Below are 21,078 nucleotides of genomic sequence, written 5' to 3'. Positions count from 1 at the left end.
TTTTAATCATTATTTTTTTAATTTTTTTTTTCAATGCAATTGACATTGGATGTTTGCACATGCATTTCTAATCTCTAAATATCTGATTATTACTAGTCACAGTTGGTTACTTTCTGAGCTTCTAGGCATCTGAGCATGGATATAAAGTCATCAGGTAGATTTATGTAATCATTAATTACATTTATGTAATTATTAGTTAATGTCCATTAATTAATTTATGTAATCACTAATTAATGTCCATTCATCCATTTTCGTATTTTTAAATACTTGATTAGGTGTTTACAAAGATGTATTTTCTCTAAGGTTTTTTTTTTTTTTTATAAGTCATGCAAGTTGCATAATCCTTCAATGGTTTCATTTTCTTCCATTTCATTTCTTTTCCCGAGATAGAGTCTTGTACTATAGTCCAGGCTGGGATTACAGGCACGCACTACGATGCCAGGCTAAATTTCTAAATTAATCCAGTTAAAATCTAATTTTGATGCAAGAAGCAAGGCAGATATTCAGATGTTTTTTCTAGATGGTTGCCCAACAGCTCATTTCCCTCTGTCTATTGTAATTTCCAGTGACACATTCTTTCTGCTCCTTGGAGGCAGCTAGCAGCAGTCTGGTGACACTTTAGCACCTATCTGCATTTTCTGCTCATCTCTTCTGCCTTCAAATTTATGTTGTCAATGCTTTTTGAATGTTTTACCTATTTAAGGGGCACTCCAAAGTCAGTGTATTTAAAACTGAGTATATAATTTTGTTTTCAGTACTATTTTATGTGCTTTGTATTATAAAACACAGAAATGTGGAATTATATTCCATATTTTTCATCCAGACAAATTTTAATCACAGTTTTTTCATCATATCCTCTGTGAGTAAAGTTTGCCATAGATACCAAGTATGATCACAAAGTTTCTGAGGATGAAACTGTCATTTAGCTTTGATTCTCTGTGGTATTAAGGACAGTATGTTGCAGTAGTGGGGCATTCAGGGAAGTTAAGTACATGGAATGTAGGAATACTGAAAGAAAGAATATCAAAATTCTATTCAAAGGAAAGGGTGGGGGATGGACAATGAGAGTAAGAACTGTATTCTGGAAAACATGGATAAGAATTTGGGTGAGTCCTTTAGCAAGTCCTTCAGTCCTTCATTCCTTTGGGTGAATTCTTTAGCAAGAATTTGGGGGAGTCCTGGTTCCTATTATTTTTTGAAATAATGATGGCAGGGGTGGAGGGGATCAAAGCTTTAAAAAGGCAACAAAAAGCCTGACAAGTCACACCTCAACAGGCAGTAAGCTCTGGCTTAGAGAAGAAAGCTTGTTGGGGCCCCCAAGCACCTTCCAAGGGGAATGGCCACACCTAATTCTCTGCTGAAAACAGGGTCCTCTGCAGTTATCCTAACCACATTCTTCCCCTTAATCTGATTTACTGGACCAGAAAGGGCCCTTCACCTAATGACAGACAACCCTTTTTCTGGACAGCAGTTTATGAAATGATCTAGCTCAAGGATATCTCGATAGAGACAAAAAAGAAGCTAATCATAGCTTCCCTTATGTAGACTCTCTTGAGACGTATAAGGGGAGTCACCAGCTGATGAAAGCAGCAACTTCAGCGTACACATAGAGAAAACATAGAGCAGATCCGACAGTAAATGAAACAGAGGAGGCAAATGTGGTGACCACCAGATGTACATCAAGGAGGCATAGAAGAGTAAGGAGAGCCGTGAAGGTTTTTTCTGGTGACTGGGAAAGCAGGCAGTGGTCTTGAATCAAAACGCTAACATCTTGAGCAGTGGTTGGGAAAAGAATGCTGTTGGTTTTTAGGACATACTGAATTAACTAAGCGAGGTGATACTCCCAATGTAGATGCTCAGCTTCAGAGAGATGCCTGGTGACTCTGGAGAGAGTTTAGAGATGACCCATAGCAACAGGGTAACTCACACAGGGTTGGTACTGGTGACAAGTGTGGGGACACGATTCCCAAGGGAGAACCTTGGAAAAGATAGTGAAGAGAAAGCAGGAGGAGCCAGTGAAGAGACAAGGGTTGTTGACAAAACACTGGCCAGGATCCCAGAAGTTTATGGTGACTTTGAAGGCTGAGCTTAGAACAGCAGTGTATGAGTGACCTTATCAGCTGCTCTGAGGTGCTAAGGAGGATGAGGTTGAGGCAGGAGCACATGGTCAGTGATGCAGAGATCATGTTCACCTAGAAGCAGAGCTGCAGGGTTTAAGGAAGAGCAGGGAAGGAGGATAATGGGATGACACGGGGCGGGGGGGAGGCTGGAAGCAGGTTTGAGGAAACACAAGCTTCTTCTCATTTGTTCTGGAATGACAGGAGGATGCTTATTGTTTTTGTAAAGTAGCTGCTTAAGCTTGAGTAAGTTGAAGGCCTTGAAACTAAAAAAGAGATTGAAATGAGGAGGAAGATGGCATGCATGTGTAAAAGTCACACTCCCTACAGGTTACAGTAAGAACAATAGACTCAACTCATTCAGAGTCATAGGTTTAATATTCTATGACTTTTGTTAATATCTAAAACATACTCTATTAGCTTAATTCGTCTGGGGTCAATATTAAAAATCATGATAGCTTGCCCTATTTCCTAATATTTTAACCTAAGATATTTGCATTTCATTCAATTTACATAAAACCTATAAAATCATTTCATGGCTTATGACTATCCTAGAACTGAACTGTTTAACTTCATTGCCTTTGTGCCTTCTCAAGGTACGCATCACAGGAAGCTCAGGTTTATCTCGATTTTTATTTTCCGTTATCTTTTCCCTCATTTTTTTCTTACTTGTTAGTACTTATAATGTCAAAATGTTGACCTGTCAGTATCAAAACTTACCTTGCAAATTGAATTGCTTTGAAGGTGTTTGTGAGGTCGCCACCAAATTGGAAGGTCCGGGACATGGCTGAAGCCATTTCATCTTTACTTTGAAAAGTGCTCAAGTTAAACACAACTCTTGGATTATTGGCATACTGAATTAATGCCACCTTCAAAAGAGCAAAAGTTTATTAATTATCATTGGCTTAAAATAATTTCTACTTAAGCAATATAATAAGAATTGAAAGCGCATTTCGATGTGGGCTGATAATGTAGGGAACCACTTCTAATTCTGTTCTTGACAGTTCCGTTTCTCTGTGGAATGATCTTTGTTAGAGGCCATCAGAGTCTGGTGTTTTTCGAAGAGCCCCTTATCATGTATTTCCTATTGCCACTTCCTGTTCCCACAATCCCATCTCCTAGGTTTGGAGAATCATTTCAGTGTTTGGGAACAGACATCTTGATAGAAAAATGTAACTTTCTTGATCTAAAGGATTAGAAAATGCTACCCCAATCTTGTTCAAAGTCCATCTTTCTCTCTGCTCTCTCAAATAAGATTCTGTATAATGGCATTTCCTATGAAGGTCAGAGGTTCCCTGTCCCATATGGACATCCAGCAACTCTGCTCCAGAGATGCTCAAACCTACAATAGAGGAAAACCAGCAGTCAATCAACCCACACTGTCTACATGGCTTATGAGTGATGAGCTTTCTTTACACTCAATTCTGATTCTGTTACTAACCCTCAACTAATGTGCTGCTATTTTCTATCTATGGCTGATTATAGTTGTTTTCAAGCCTGTTTTCAACTATCCATTAACAGTTAGATTTATTTGTATCTATTTTAATCTCTCTGTTGTAAACCTTGATCCAATAATCATTCACATGAAATATAATACTGAAGTGTTTTTTAAAAAATCTACAGTTATTTCTGAAACCAGATCTTAAGATCTGCACATCCTCTTGCTCGGCAATAGGGCTCCTGTTAACAATGATGGCTGAGTTCAATCCGCTGTTTTGCCTGGGACACAGATGACAGGCACTAGGAAGTTGGTGAGAAATATGAAGATCCTCCCAGACCATCCTGCACATCTTTCTTCAAGATAAGATGTACAACTGGATCAAAACTAACAGGATTTCAGCCTAATGTGGGAGGAACATAGTGGTAACATGACTTCCATGACACAGCCCCAGAGTTACATGAGAAGAGGGAAGAAGGATTTAAAGATGGGATGTGCATTAAATATGGATTCTAAGGAAAAAGATTGAGCTAAATCTCTTCTAGACAGAAATGTGATGCATTGTGGTAGGAAGACAGCAACGAGAAAAGTCATGAATTCTGTGTGAGACTTAAATCCTTGGTGACAGGCGCGGTGAGTGATTTAGAGACAGAAAAGAAACAGGCAATAGGAAATTTTCCCTTTTGCACTTTAAAAGTACTGATCTCCAGAAATCAGTGTTATCCCTAGTCTTAGTTAACAAAAATTTCTGGCAAAAATTTTTGAAATTTTCAAGATCTCAGAAGGCAATATACTCCCTGGGTATAGGAAAGCATCATCAACATTTTATAATATTGTATAAGGAATAGAAAATCAAATTTCAGTAAACATAACTGCAAAGCATAGGGAAGATATTCCAATAATTTTTAGTAGGTGTAGGATGTCAGCCTATTTAATGCAACCTAGATGTGCACTGGGAAATCAGTGAACTGTACCCTGGGGATACTGCTGATCCAAAGGACCTATGAAGGGCAGATTCAATCAGAAATGGGAAAAAGAAAAAAGAGGAGATGGAAAAGAAGGATGAGGACGATGATGAGGAGGAGGAGGAGGAGGAGGAAGAGGAAGAGGAGGGACACTAAAAATATCTAAAGATGTATCCTCTCCCCGTCTCTCTACCATCTTGCTATATGGTTCAGGCAAGTCTCAAACTCCTGGGCTCAAGAGAGGCTCCTCCCTGTCTCTACTGAGTAGCTCGGAGTATAGGTGTCACTGTTAAAATACATGCTACTCAATCTTCTTAGAGAATCATTAAATTTTTACTTTGAATTTTGGGTGCCTACATCAAGAAGATAAAACATCAACTCAGAGACTTCTTAAAATATAGAAAATTATTTTAAATTATTGAAAAGACTTGGTCTTATGTAAAAAGATAAGGGAGATCAGATCAGAATATAAATCAAAGGCTATACATTAATAAATGTTAGAATTATGCTTACTGAGTTATTTTTAAAATTCACAAAATTCAGATAATTGTCTTTACCAGCAAGATGTAAACTGATTCTTGTAAAGGAAATCAGAATTAGTTAAAATGGATATAAAGGGAAAAATATCTAATATTAAAATGTATTTTTAAATATTTATGTATTATTTTTATTAATGGGTATGTGCATGTGTCTTTTTGAATTTATATGCACCGTGTGTGCAGGTGCCTGAGGAGGTCAGAGGGCATCAGGTCCCCTGTAACTTGAGTTATGGACAGTTCTGAGATGCCTGGTATGAGTGCTAGGAACCAAACCTGGTCTTCTGCAAGAGCAGTAAGGGCTCTTAACTGCTGAACTATCTCTGAAGAAGTTTATCTTATTAATAAACTCACGGATTTAAGGACCAAAACAAGTATCTTTTAAAAGAGATTTAAAATGTTGTATACCACTGGGCATGGTGTCTCATACCTTTAATCCTAGCACTTGGGAGGCAGAGTCAGGCAGATCTCTCTGAAATTGACGTCAGCCTAGTCTACATAGTGAGTTCCAAGCCAGTTCGGACTACAGGGAGACCCTGTCTCAAAAATAAAAGTTCTGTGCCATACTTTTGATGCCTGTGTCCAAAATAAAACTATAAGAACAATAACACTGAACAAAGTCACATGTAGAATACTAACCTTAGTGGTACAAATTTCAGTCAACTTTCAAGGTTACCATTAAATGAATTTAAAATGAATACTTAAAAAATGAAAACATTAAGGCTTCATATTTGACATTATTGTCTCAGAAAGAAAGTCATGGATTTGTTTATGTCTTACTGATGTCCTTACCTGTGTCTTTTTGGGTCCTATATCCAGACCTTGTACAAATTTTTCCAAAAAATTCTTTACTGCTTCCCAGGGATAAATACTATTTGATTCATCACATACAACCACGACATCTATGAGGGAAGGGCAGGCTACACAGGAAGAGATGAAAAAACAAAACACATTTTCCACATATAAGTCAAACTTCAGAGCCATGGAAATCCCAGATTTACAGAGTGATTGCCTGGGACTTGATAAAATCCCCCTTTTCTTTAATGGAAGGCAATTCTCAGACCTTCTGCACATTGATAACTTACTCTGAACAGCAGGTGAGAAGCTGGTCAAAGGCTGAAAGTCCGGACTGATGTCAGAACAAACTCCAGTTGCATAATATTGATTCCCACACTGCTGTGCCCACAGAGGACCACATGTCTTCAAAGGGAAGAGAAAATGATAAATAAACACACAGGGAATGCCAACCTTCTGCCTCTCCTTTTACGGAATTGAGGCATCATCTCCATTCTAAGATTTGATGACTTTTTAAACTAACAAATTAAAAATGCCTTTTGAGCAGCCATTTACTGGGAAAGCTGAGGGGACATGGATGAAGATGACAGATGCACTGCCCTATGGGGGCTTTCAGGAGGTGGAGAGATGGACTCTTCAGGGACAAGTGTCAGTGGACCAGGGAACACACAGGGCCACCCAACAAGCTGCCTCCAGAGAAGACCCACAAGGAAACGGAGTGTGAAGTTGACTCTTTGTCTCTCAGGGATCCATTCATAAAATGAAGGTAATCACCTCTCTTTGTGAAGCCTGGATGTTCAATGATGTGTAGACATAAATACTTGCAAGTGTCAGGAAAAGAGCAAGCACTACATTAGCAATCTCATTGTGGTTGATTGAACATCGGTTTCCTACTGCCCCTTCCATTCAGGACTTCTCAGCAGAAAACACAAACCCAAGTATCTCTAAGGACAGGTGGGAACCCTTAAAGAATGTGAAAGCCACCAGGATGAACAAAAAACACATTTCTTGCACATAGGAGTAAGCTATAGTGTCCCTCCCCACCCAGTATGGTGAAACCCAGATTTTCTGAGATTCAGGGGACCAATTTTGAGTGAAAAACCACACTTATAAAACACTCTTCACACACTTGAGCAAACACAGCAGGGTTCATGGACTGCTATTTTTTAACCTTGCTAGAAAATAATTCTTAACTTTGAGGACTTCAGGATCTCTTAGTGCACTTCCTATTTTATCCAGCCAAAGCTGGCTGGAACTTATTTCCTTGCTCAAAGCATTCATACTCCACTTATTAATATCTCCATGCACACGATACCAATTCTGTCTTTTCCAACAGCCTTTTGATAACTGCTGAAAACGATTCAATCCTGATTAAAACACATAGGAAACATTAGACTGAATACAACTAAAATTGATAGATGAAAAGAAGAAAAGCAGGAAAGAGAAGTCTAGTAAAAGCATTAAAAATTTACGAAAGATTTTAACATTATATAAAGTTGTTACCCATGCATGAAACATTGATCTTATTAATGTTAACTGATAATATCAATTATTGAAACTGAATAGAAAAGTGTGGACTTACAAGAAGCAATTGAAAAAAATAAAATGTATTTGACCCAGTTAACTGTGGTAGCTTCAGAGAAGGAGCTGTGCTCATATTTCATGCTCAGCATACAAGCATAGTTTCCCTCCCATAAAACTGGTACATGTGGCCCACTAAGAAAAAGTTATTCTTGTTTCTAGCTAGTATACAAAGCATAGATAGCAATGATCAACTCCTATATCTGCAATCTCAATTTTTAGCACCTTGAAAAACAACGCATGAAGTATGCAAGAACAGAAGTTCTTGTTTCATAAGCAGTGGAAAACAGCATTAAGAAGTTGGAATTATGGTATGCCAATTGTCCTTGCCAGAACATTGTTGCTTTAAGCCCAGAACTTAAGAATGCTCAAAAGTATGTGATGATTGTCAATCTTTTCCACATAAGTTTTTCAACTATCTCAAGATTTTGACCTTTTAAATATGTAAAGAAATTCTGTATCTCTCTCTTTTTTTCTCTCTCTCTTCCCTCCTCCCTCCCTCCTTCCTTCCCTCTTTCCTACAACAATCACTTTTTATTATAAGTTCATTTTATTATATCTGGAGTTAAGAATTAAAGTTTTTGAAGAACATCTACCATCCCCAATTCTCCAAACAATCTTCTTAGTCAACCATAAAATAAACAAAATACACAAAATCTACTCTATTATAAAGACTATTGAATATAATAAACCACAAAGATACCTTGCAATAAACATTTGTATCCTGCCATGAAGCATATTAATATGCAATATTTAATTTACTTAGTGTTAGCAAGGTTGTCTGAATATAAATATCCATTACTATAAGCTGAATGACAGTATTCAAAATGGGTATATTTTAAGAAAAATCCAGTTTAAAACACAATTTTATGTTGGGATATTAATAACACAGATAAAACTAACAATGTTAAACCAAGCTTTCCAAGACAATTTTAACAGTGCTATATCACTATTCTTATACGAACCAGAGAAAATTTCAAACTAGATTTAATTTTTACTTGTTTTGTCTTTTAACCTTTGTGGGGGGGGATATATACTTTTCAATGTTTATATAGTCAACTGTTTTCAACAATTTCTGATATCATTTCCTCTATTTAATTCTAAGCTCAGAAACTTTCTCCTTCAGAAAATTTCCATTTTCTTCTATATTATATTAGCCCTTTAAATCACCTGAAAATATTTGAATATGTGAATTATTTTTAAAAATTTATTTTAATATTTCTGTATGGGTCTGTGTGCACATATGTATATACTGATGTGTATGTGTGCCCAGGGAGGCCAGAAGAGGGTGTCAGATCTCTTGGAGCTGGAATTACAGTCAGTTGTGCACCAACTGATGTGGGTACTCTGATAAAGCAGCAAATACTCTTGTGGTTTTTTTTAGTCTTTTTGACTCAGGGTCTCCCTTTAGCCCCAGCTGGCCTGGAACTCACTATGTAGACCAGGTTGGCCTTGAACTCACAGAGATCTGCCTGCCTCTGCCTCCCAAGTGCTGGGATTAAAGGCATGCACCACCACTCCTGGCTGTTAATTATTAACCAATTTATTGTCCTCACATCTATTTCTACATAAGGCATTCTACTTTACTGACTTTGATATCATCTCATAACCCATTAGAAGACATGGCAGAGTACCAGCAGATACTAAGGTGAATCACACTTAAAGAAAATCAGATAAGCCAGACATCATAGCAAAGGATTAAAGACAAAAATATTCCATGGCTTTGAACACCGCCCTCTGAAGGAACAGTCTTCTACTGAGTGCTCCTTGAGGAAGTGGAAATGTAACGTGGGATTTTGTATGCACAACTGCTTAGCACATCATCCAAGAGCCAAGTCTGGCTTCTTCTTATCTGACTCCTTCATTCAAAATGATGACTGTTCTGCTGAATTTTTAAGAAGTCTGCACATCAACACTGCTCTTTTTCCTAGGTTATCCAAATAGCATAACTGGTCCAAAAGCAAATTATAATGCTTAAATGTCTAGATTTGATTTGACAAGAGGTGTATGAGAAGACCCTGACAAAGTCTCTCAGGATAGAATGAGGATTTGAGAGGAAAACACTCACTAGAAAACCGCCAGTTCCCGTGTTTCTGGTGAGGGTCAAACCGAGGCTCATGTTGGTTTTTATCTCAGTAACATTTAAGATTCTTGTTGAAGCTTTTAGAGAGAGAGATTAAAAATTATTAAATACATTTTAAAGTTATTAAAGTATTAATTAAAATCAAAATGATTAAAGTATTGAATCTTTAGCATTTACTTAAGACTATTAAAAAACGACAGGCAGACCCAAGTTTTCCCATATTTGAGTACAAAGCCTTATATCCAGGAGTAGGAGTTATATAGTGAAGTGTGGGGATGTGATGCCTTCAGCCATCCACAGCTCACTTGAGAGAGCATCTCAGCATAAGAGGCTGTGGAATAGAGGCTGTTAGGGAATTTGCTCTGGCGAGGACAGTTAAATCCATTGTTTCAATGAACAAAATGAACAATGTTTCAACCAAACAAAATGCACGTGAGGGCATCATTTGTTTCTGTTTGTCACACTGTCTTTCACTTCTTTTTATCTGGAGGGTTTAAAATATCCTTTAATGAATGTCATTTGATACAATCTGGCCCAAAGCAGTAGAATTTTAAAAAGAAATCATGAGACCAGCCAGGCAAAATAAGAAATGAATCTCTTTAACTTTCTTTCCTTATAAACTAAGACACCAGTACCTGGTTCTATCTGTACTAGATCTATTAAACCTTTCAATTCTCCTCAACATTACAGTTTATGCCTGTTCTTCCTTTCAGCCAAGCCATCACTACCACTTTCATTTATCCTTAGCTGGATTTCTTCCCTCATTTTCCAGAGCGAGTGTTGTGATGACTTCACTCTTCTGAAGTCTTCTACTCACCCCTGGTCCAGGCACTTTCCATGAGAAAACCATGTACTTCAGAGATGAATCACATTCAGGTGGCCTTAGCTCTGCTCATCACTGGTGGGGGTCATTTTCAGAACCTGTATCTCCCTCCTTCCTTCCTGTCTTAAAGAAGTGGGCATTCCTCGGACACACTCTCCTGGGTACCAGTAATCTTACTTTTATTTGATTAACTCTGTTCTTGACTCACAGACACTTTTCTGACTCTGTCCTACAGACAGGGTGATCTCTTTTTCTGGAAGGAGCTCCTAAACTTGGGGCCCCTTAGAGCTATTTTTCCCAGCTCTCCTGTATTACTCAACTTCTCCCCAGACCTGTACTAGATTTATCATTTAGGTAGGTTACAGATTGTTTGGTAGAATCCAGAAAGAAAATGATAGAAGTTATGTGCATATGCTTTTATTTAAAATATTTTATATTAAGTATATTGTTAATAAGGTAACATACCAATACATGTTTATACTTAAAACAAATATTAGGGATAATGCTCAAAAGTTAAGATGACAGAATGGATGGAGGTGATATAATCAAACTTTTTTTTCTATAGTGCTGGGGATTGAACCTAGGCCCTCACATACTCTAGACTCAACCGTTAACCTACACCCCCTGCTGATATAATGAAACTTTTGAACATTCATTCCACATGTAGTGAATGTTTAGGACTCTATCACCTGCATGCCTTTGAAGTAAACTGAAGATATTTACTCCTCACACTTCAATTTCTGTAGCTTTTGACATAATTGATAACTCTTATTACCACAATGAAAATAAGCTCTGTGAGCAATTATGCTACTTGGCATATAGAGATATGTTCGGGGAACTCCCGCCCTTGTTTTCTAATTTCTCTGTGTGTGTGTGTGTGTGTGTGTGTGTGTGTGTGGTGTATGCACACGTGTGTACATATGCATATATGTGCATGTATATGTGGAAGTCAGAGGACAACCTTGGTATTGTTCCTTAGTTATCATCTACCTTTTCTTTGTTAGACAGGGTCTCTCACTGGCCTAGAACTCACCAAGGCACCCTGAGCCATCTCCCTAGCCATCTTTCTAATTCTAAACCTCTCTTTCTGAAATTCTTCTTTCTTCTGGGTTTTTTTTTTTTTTTTCCCCCTCTAACAATATCTTCCCATTTCATGCTTTGATTCTTTAGGAGAACTCTGTGATTCCTCCGACATAACAGCAATCAAATTGCATAGCTTTTTACTTCCTTCAGAAAATATTGTGTAGAAATATTACTCAGTGGGCTGGAGAGATGGCTCAGCAGTTAAGAGCACTGGCTGCTCTTGCAGAGGGCCCAGGTTCAGTTCCCAGCACCCTCATGGCAGCTAACAACCATCCTAACTCCAGTTCTAGGGTTTCTGATGCCCTCTTCTGGTCTCCACGAGCATTGCATGACACAGGTGCACTTACATAAATGCAGGCAAAACACTCTTACACGGAAAAATAAAAATAATAAAGTATTTTTAAAAGAAATATTACTCATGTAGATTTCTAAATTTCTTTAGTAATATTTTTTGCATCACATCTGTCATGAAAATAATTGAAATAGCAAATAATTCTGCAGTGTGAACTTTTTATTAGCATGCAACCATTCAGACAGCATCTGAAATGTGTAGTATTTCTTGGAACCTCCGATCTCAGCCCTAAAAGTAATGTTTCTATACATAATGGCTTGATATGGAGAAAGAAGATACAGAGAAATAGAGTTTTTTGCCCATAATCTACAATATAAATATTAGTAGAAAACAGTCCATGGTCTATGGAAGATGGTCCAGGAAACAGAATACCAATTACTAAACCAGGGTCTTTAAACTCTTGAAAATTTGGAAGCAAATTTGTCACCACACAATTAAAGAAATAAAGGCATGAAACTATATTTCTTTAAGCTAAAATAAGTATCTTTTTGTTATTGTTTGGTTGAGTTTATGACAAATAAGAGTCTGTTTTTTGTAGAAAATTACATTGCTAAACACAACTTACTTTGCAAATTCAGCTTTTCACATGTGGCAGTTGCTAGGTCAACAGGGCACTTGTACACATCTCCCATTCGGTTCTCTGGAAAGCCACTCCATGGTGAACCAACCAGTAGCCTAGAAACAAAGATGTTTTCACTTGTTATGATATGCCATGTACAACTTATTAAAGGTAAAGCTGACCACAGATCAGTGGAAACACATTTAATTTTACATAAATGAACAGTACATATTTGTCCAGTTATAATTCGACCCATTTCCTGACTCTTAGTTGACCAAGATGCTTAATGAATGTCTGTGGTATAGCTGCTTTACCACACCCTGAGATGTTGCTCAGAAGCAGTGGGAGAAACATAATACGTGCCACAAATGTGAACTACTTCTGCAGTTCCAAATGTCTAGTAGCCAATAACATCAACATGGTGGAAGTGGAATGACTTTTAATAATGTATTTTAGTTAGCTCTACACTTCGAAACTAGTATGCAGTCAATATAAAAATTATCAGTGAATTACTTTTCATTTTTTTCCCACTAAGTCTTTGAAATTTAGTGTATATTTTATACTTAGAGGGCACATGTGACTAGATGCTACAGTATTTGTCAGCATACCTCTAAATAATTACATCATGTTCACACCCAAGGGTGACAACTAACATTTGTTCTTTCTATGCCCTAAGTATTGTCATATGTTAACTCATTTAGAGAGCAGGTGAGTCACCTAGGTGACTTTGTAGTTATCATCTTTATAAGATGGTATTTAGCAAAAATACTGAACACATACACCACGTAGCTCTCCCTGCTGAGTGCAACAACGGGTGCATATCTATAATGCAGAATGAGTCCAGTGCTCACATCCTTCCTTTGGTTAGTTTCACTTCCTGCAGAGCTTCTCCTAGAGACTGTGCTTCTACACACAGAAGCATTCATTAGACATTTATGATCACAGAGAATTGAATCGAAAGAGTCCATGAATAGTTTGATGTTTTTCTCTTTTTCTCTTGTGTATATGTGTGTTCGTGTATGAGCAGGTATATGTGGAGGCCAGAAGACAACCTCAGGTATCATTCCTCGGGAATACCATCCACCTCCTTTGAAACAGGGTGTTTCATTGTCCAAGAGCTCACCAATTAGGCTAGACTGGGTGGCCATCGAGCCTCAGGGATCCACCCATCCTGCTTCCCTAGCACTCAGACTCCAAATAAGTCACCAGCGTATCTATATGGGCTCTGTAGATCAATCTCAGGTCCTCAGACTTCTGAGGCAAACACTTTCCCAACTAAGCTATCACCCTAGCCCCCAGCAGTGTGATCTATAGAGACAGTTACTATTGAGTAAATTCCAGTTACTAAGGAAGTATATTTGCTTCAGTGTCCCCCCGCCCATTGTCAAAGTTGGGAAGGATTACATTATCTATGAAATTCTTCCTTGAGCCTTCTTTGTTAACAAATTTATCATTATCATTTAAACCTGTGCTCCATGCTAAATGCTATAGGAGATACACAAATACTAAGGCAGATTCCTATCTACTAAATCTAGAATAACAGCTTGATATACACAACAAATAATAATACTAATGAACTGAAGGACAGTTAAGCTCCCTGTGAAACAAATGTTCAAATGGTGAAAGAGCACAAAAAAGACATGATGGATGAAAGGCAGCTTATAGTTCATTAATAATGTTCTCATTCATCTTATCAAACTTTCTTAAAGCCAGGCGTAGTGGTGCATGCCTTTAATCCCAGCACTTGGGAGACAGAGGTAGGCGGATCTCTGTGAGTTTGAGGCCAGCCTGGTCTTCATAGCGAATCCAGGGCAGCTGTGACTACACTGGTCTACATAGTGAGTTCCAGGACAGCTGGGGCTACAGGAAGACCCTGTCTCAAAAAAACCAAAAAAAAAAAAAAAAGTTCTTTTTTCCTTAAACAGCATTAGAATTTTAAAAAAATTGTCTTATGAACAGATAATTTAGCACCATCTAGTAAAATGTTATTCATACTCAAGTTTGCAATAATACCAGGCACATAGGTTAAAGGGTTTTCTTTTTTAAGTCAAAAATTTGGACTGGAGAGATGGCTCAGTGGTTAAGAGCACTATTTGCTCTTGTAGAAGACCTGTGTTTGAGTCCCAGCACCCACATGTCAGCCCACAACCATCTATAACTCCAGTTTCAGGAGATCCAACTCCTCTGGCCTTCTTGGACACTGCACTATCCAAGTATACTTACATATAGGCAGGCATAACACTCACACATAAAATGAAAAATATATTTAAAAAATTTTAAAATGAAGCAGACTATGGAGGCTGTCTGGCACTCTGGTGCCAACTTGACTGGATCTAGAAGCACCATGGAAACATTCCTCTGTCTGTATCTATGAAGGTATTTCCATGATGGTTTAATTGAGAAGACCCACAGTAAGTATGGACAGCACCATAGTGTGGCTGGAGTCTTGGACTGAATTAAAAGGAGAAAATTGAACTATCTGAGCACTGCATTCATCACTGTTCTAGTTTGTTTCTCTACTGCTGTGACAAAACACTCTGGCCACTATCAACTTGGGGAGGAAAGGGTTTATTTTTCTTATATCTTCTGGGACATAATTCATTGCTGAGGAAGCCCAAGGTAGGAACTCAGGGCAGGAACCTGGAGGCAGGAGCTGGAGCACAGGTCATGGAAGAACACTGCTTACTGGCTTGCTCCTCTTGTCCTGGCTCAACCTGCTTTTATATACAACACAGGCCCACCTGCCCAGGGATGGCACTCTCCACAGTATGCTGGACCCTCCCACATCACTCAACAATCAAGAAGACGCCCCACAGACATGGCCACAGGCCAGTTCAATGGAAGCAATTTACCAATTGAGGTTCCCTCTACTCAGGTGTGTCAAGTTGACAAATAAAGCTATCTAGCACAACCGTGCTTCCTGTTTGTAGCCGCAATGTGACCAGGTGCCTCACACTCCAGCCATCATGCCTTTCCACCATGATGGGCTTACCCTCAAATTGTGAGCTAAAATGAACTTTTTCTTCTTTAAGTTACTAGTGTTATGTATTTTATCAAGACATCGGGAAAAGTAGCTAACAGATGCACGTTACAACAAGTAGTTACCACAGAGTATGGCTCTGTCCCTTGGCATTCTGGGAATTCTCATTAATTACAGTAAATCTTACAGTATTTTGAAGTGGGTATAAGTGTTTCCAAGAGATAGCTGTTTTAATCTGCAAAAGAGATGTGAGACTATGTTATCTGTGTTTTACAGGTAGAAGCACTGAGAGAAAGAGATGAGCAATTTACTCATGATCAAATGGCCAGTCAGAGTCAACTGTACCCCTTCCAGAAACCCAGGTTAATCTTAACCGTCAGGAAACCCTCTTTCCTCTTAGTAACCTCTGGGATGCTTGGATTGGGCCCGAGAAAACTACTAGAGCAGATGAGTTGAGATATAGAAATTGCATGGAGTAGAACCAGAAGCAGAGGGTCAGGTCATACTGGGAATAGGTGTGTGATTGTGTGGTGTTGAAGGGAGCTGCAAACTGGACACCTGCCATGGCTATCTTTGTGAGAACACATGCCCACAGCAAGGCAAGGACCAGGCTTTTCAAAATCACAGCGAAGGACAGAGTATGTGCAATAGCAACAGATTCTGTCATTCAGATGACTTCTCTTATGTGCATTTCCACACATCCTCACCACAGCCAAGGAAAGACACACGGAGGAATTCAAGGCAGGGGTTTTGTCTCTAAGAGCCACCAGGGGCAAGGCTGCAGCACCAGCTGCCCTTGATCTCCCTATGTGCTGCTTCCTACCCCACCGAGCACCTGCTGGGCACCCCCACCCCCACCCCTTCCCACTTCATCTAAGAATTCAAAATTAGACAACCTTGACATAGAGAGGGATTTAGAAATCACCATTACTGCTGTGAGCACTGTGGCTCTCCCAAGGTTATCAGACAGGAAGAAGAGAGAGAGGCATATACACGCTCTGCTGCTTGACGCTCAACAATGAGGATGTGAAAGCCCTGGAAATTATCTGAAAAAAATACAAATAAACTTGCTATCTTCATTTTCTCTCTTATACTCAACACAAGACAGGAGAAAACAGTGGAAAATTAGGCCTTCCTGGGGATGGCTGAAGAGCCAGGGTGTCCTGGTCATGCATGACTCATTCTGTAAATATAAGCACATTAGATCGCCACCTCCAAGTCAGCAACTACAGAGAAGGTTCCAGATCTCTGCCCACTGCCTTTACTGCTAAAGCCTTCAAGTCTCCAATCTATTCCTCCTTACATGCCCCCTGAGGCCACGAGGCTTCCACAGAATTCTGTTTCCTGATTGCTCACCCTCATGTGGAGAGCCCATGACATCACCAGAGGCTGCTCCCAGGAAATCATGACATTTTTAAATTAATCAGACAGGAAGTTGGGGAGACTGCTATAGTCATCTACAAAATTTTATGGATTCAACTCTAGCAAGAAGAGACACACTAGGTCACACTGTTATAGAAGCAAACCAGGCTGAAATACTGCAAAACTTTGTTGATATAGATTTCATTTAATTCCAACCAGAAAGAAAAGACCTGCATGCATGAATACTCTCACATGCTGATTCTCAACACTGAACAAAAGCCCAACATATAAACTTCTCCTTTCCTACAGGGAAACTGGGAATTCTTCCAAGACTACCTTAAATAACACTTACTGTTCAATTATCTTGTGGGAAAATAGTGATTATGTAGACTCCCAAAACATAGCCAATTTGCTACCTCCAGTGGAATTCAAAGGGCTTTGTTTTGTTAGTAAGTGATATTTATGGTAGTGTAGGCAGGACAGTTTTAAATCCACTATCCAGGAGCTTCCATAAATATCTTCCTTTGGTCTATGGGTCCCTAAGCTCTCCAACCATTTCTTCAACACTAAGAAAGTTTCTTTTTTAAAGAAAGAATCTCATTATGTAGCTCTAGTTGGCCTCAGACTTACAAACTTGGAGAGATCCACTGTCTCTGCCTCCCCAGATCCCCACTGCTGGGATTAAAGGTGTGGGCCACCAGGCCTGGCTAGCACCAGGGATTTCTACAAATATTCCTGACAGAAGTGTACTTAAAATAGTATGACTTTGGGCTGGAGAGATGGCACAGCACTTACGAGCACTGACTGCTCTTGCAGAGGACCTAGTTTCTATTCCCAACATCCATATTGCGCTAACAACCATCTATAACTCTAGTTTCAGGGGGTCCAATGCCTTCTTCTGACCTCCGCAGGGCATTACAGGACAAGACAGGAGCTGAATGGCAGGATGAGTGGTCTGACCCAAGTCTCTACAGAGAAGTTCTTTGCACTCACTGTTGACTATGAGTTCTGCAGATTTAAGATGTCTGGGGTGGGGGCTGGAGAGATGGCTCAGTGGTTAAGAGCTGGCTGCTCTTCCAGAGGACCCAGGTTTGATTCCCAGCACCCACATAACGGCTAACAACCATCTGTAACTCCAGTTCTAGGGAATTTGACGCCCTCTTCTGACTCCACAGGCATTGCATGACATGAGTGCACTTACATGCATGCAGGCAATACACTTATACACATAAAAATTTTAAAAATAATAATAAAAAACAAATAATCCAATTTAAAAATGGGCAAATATGGGTTCAATTCCCAGCACCGACATAGTGGCTAACAACCATCTGTAACTCCAGTTCCACGGGATCTGATGCCCTCTTCTGGCCTCGACATGGGTGCACTTACATACATGCAGGCAATACACTCATACACATCAAATAAAATTTTAAAAAGAAAAAGAAAACATTTTAAAAATAGTATAACATGACTTTATCAAGAAATGTTTAATGAGCCTTTAATCCCAGGACTCAGGAACCAAGGCCAGGCCAGCCAGGGATACATAATGAAACCCTGTCTCAAAAAAGAAGTATTATGTTTGATGAGCTCCTATTGGAAAGACATGTTGCACAACTCTAGGGGGCACTGTTCTTATGTAAAATGTATGTCCTGGCTTTTCACTGCATACAATCTCTGAGGTTGTACGTGAAATCTAGCCTGCTATGGGTCACACTCAATTGTAGGTACTAAGGATACATTAGTGAATAAATCACTTAAAAAATTTCTGACCTCAGATCTTAGATTCTAGGGAGAAGACAGAAAATAAATCCAGTAGATGAAGCATATGGTGATACCACTTTGGAAAGAAAACAGTGGAACAGAGTTAGGGGTGTGAGGTGCAGAGTGGTGTAATCTTTATTTGAAAGGCTAGAGCCCTCATGAAAAAGGAAATGTTCAAAAGTTGAAGGAGATGAAAAAAGTCAGGAGACTGGTAGGAGTAACCTGGGGGTGGGGGCCAAAAGCCCAAAAGTCCAGTGGCTGCCGAATATGGCAGATGAGAGCTCACAAGGGGCTGGAGCACATAAAGACTTGCATGCAATTAGAACACTCCTGTCTTCTCTGGGTAAAGTAAGAAAAGCTTTGGGAGGTTCTGAGTAGAGTGATCAGTAATGTGACATATTTTGGGAACTCTGAAGGATGTTTTGTTGAATGATGTATTGGAATCATGGAGAAACAGGAAAAAGTATTTGAAAGGTTATTGCAATTCTCCTAAGGTAAAAGGTGATGGAAATTCATATAGGGTTGGGAGAACCGTATGTAGGTGGTGAACACTTGTCTTATTTAAAATGGGATTTCTTGAGGGCTGTCATTTTCAAAGAATCAAGCAAGGGAAGGAAGGAAAAGGAAGAAAGGAAGGGACGGAGAGAAAAGCAGGAGGGATGGAGCGAGGGAAGACTCTAATATCAAGGAAAACTCTAAGAGTTTCGGCTGAAAACTAAACAAAATGAGCCACCATCATCACACAAAGACACTGTCAGCAGAGCAAGACTTGGAGGTGGAGAAGCTCGGTAGGTGAATGAGACACTGGAGTTTGAGACACCTGTCAGACATCCAAGGGTATCTCCTTCCTGTGATTAGAAGTCTACTGTACTGTAGAAATCTCAAAGTCCATGGTATAAAAATAAAAGTACCATTCTTTATGTCATTCCAGGCTATTGACAATACAGGGCTTCGGGTGAGTTCTGAATGACTGCTTACTTCTTGCTAGTAAATGTAAAAAGTGTTTATGAATAAAAGTTCCCAGTGAAAATGTTGTCCCTTACAGAAAGGGGAAGACTTGTATAGAGAATTCATCTTGTAGGCCTTGGTGGGATATATCACTATTACAAATTTAATAGCTAAACTCTGGCATAAGTTAAAAAGCAGTTTTAGTATTTAAGCCCCATTATGTGGCCATAGACTTTTTAGGCTGCCAGATTGTTTCCTGAAGTGATGAGATGGCGAAGCCCTCAAGGTCTTTCAACCACAGCATCCATCAACCTCATTATCGCTAAAATGTCCTAAGCCTACTGTTTGGCTTCATAAAAACCCTGGAATTATTTTGCACCGGAAGCAGAGGAACCAATTAAAACTTGTCATTGCTTTGGCTACTCTATACAACTCACTCTGAGTTCAGGATTCCTGGAATTAATCAAAAGCTGATGTGCCTAGTGTTAGGCACTGCGGTGATACAAATTCCCTCACTTTGGTCTATTCAGGAGACAGGAGTGTGATTTTTAAGATCATTGCATTTCAGAAGTCGAAGCCCATGAGATAATACCTTTCAGCAGGGTGATTTGGCAGATGGTTGTTTTATCAGTGGTAAATGTTGAAATAGCAACAGCATTGTAAAACTACAGTTTATAAAGCACTTTTATATGGATTATCTCCTTTGATCCTTATCAATACTCTGAGGCATTATACCGACTCTGTGTCTAAGTGGCAACAGAATTCAGCCCCACATTCCTGTCCTTTTTTTTTTTGAAATCTGGGTTCTATCCTCCTGAGTTCACTTAGAACACTTTCATACAAGAACTCACTGCTTTCTCAACACAGGAGTCATAAAAATATTAAGTACCTTCCAGCTGTGCCACCTAGCACTTCCCCGTCATCTTCAGATGGACAGAAATATTCCAGACAGTCAGGAACTAGAAAGGTATGTGAATAAAAACTCTTCACTCTTGTAAATGAACTTCACTGTGGAGCAGACATTTAAACCTTATCACAGAGGAAATCTTATGATGATATGACAGGGTGGCTTGAGAGCATGGAAGGTTTTCCATAGATCTGGGGAGAGACATGGAGGGACGTACCAATGTATGTTGCAAACATTCCAGAACAGATTTCTTTCAAATACAATTGTGTGCATGCTGGTGAGTGTATGTTCATAAATTTCCACGTGTGTCACAAACTTGTGTCCAGCATGGAGGAAGGGAGAAGCATGTTAGAGCAAAGAATATTTAACATGAGTTCTGTACTATAGACTTTATATTCATGATAGATAGCCCAAGTCATTAAAAATTAGTGATAAATATTGTTTTACCTTAGTGAAAAAGATAATTAGTAAGTATGTGCTAAACTGATGGTGTGACAAATATAAGTAAATGAAGATAAGGGGTAGCCCATTAAGACTTTATTCTAAAAGGTACTTAGTTCTTCATTTACAGTTCACCTGAGGCCATGGTTAAAGTCATTGGCATAGAAACAGGTGTTGCACAACTATATGGAAAGCTGAGTGATGGTTAGTTACATGCCAATAGCATAAATTTTTTTTTAAAAACATAGTTTTTAAACTTTTAAATATATAAGAATATACTCTAGGGACTGGAGAGATGGCTCAGTGGTTAAGAGCATTGACTGCTCTTGCAGAGGACCCGGGTTCAA

General features: G+C 39.0%; 1 protein-coding gene across 1 annotated transcript in view; it reads right to left on the bottom strand.

Annotated features, from left to right (window-relative positions):
* Itga2 (integrin subunit alpha 2) overlaps window positions 1-21,078 on the bottom strand; it is a 106,268-nt gene that overhangs the window by 43,465 nt on the left and 41,725 nt on the right. The window contains exons 3-7 of the mRNA XM_029563458.1: window positions 12,339-12,448; window positions 9,501-9,592; window positions 6,142-6,256; window positions 5,849-5,976; window positions 2,838-2,986 (exon numbers count right to left, since the gene is read on the bottom strand). Of these exons, the coding sequence (XP_029419318.1) occupies window positions 2,838-2,986; window positions 5,849-5,976; window positions 6,142-6,256; window positions 9,501-9,592; window positions 12,339-12,448 (594 nt within the window). The remainder of the gene's footprint in view (window positions 1-2,837; window positions 2,987-5,848; window positions 5,977-6,141; window positions 6,257-9,500; window positions 9,593-12,338; window positions 12,449-21,078) is intronic.

Source organism: Nannospalax galili, unplaced genomic scaffold, assembly GCF_000622305.1.
Source record: "Nannospalax galili isolate Female #2095 unplaced genomic scaffold, S.galili_v1.0 scaffold235, whole genome shotgun sequence".
NCBI classification, from domain to species: domain Eukaryota; kingdom Metazoa; phylum Chordata; class Mammalia; order Rodentia; family Spalacidae; genus Nannospalax; species Nannospalax galili.
The sequence above is the reverse complement of the archived record's forward strand: the minus strand, read 5'-3'. Positions and strand labels throughout refer to the sequence as shown.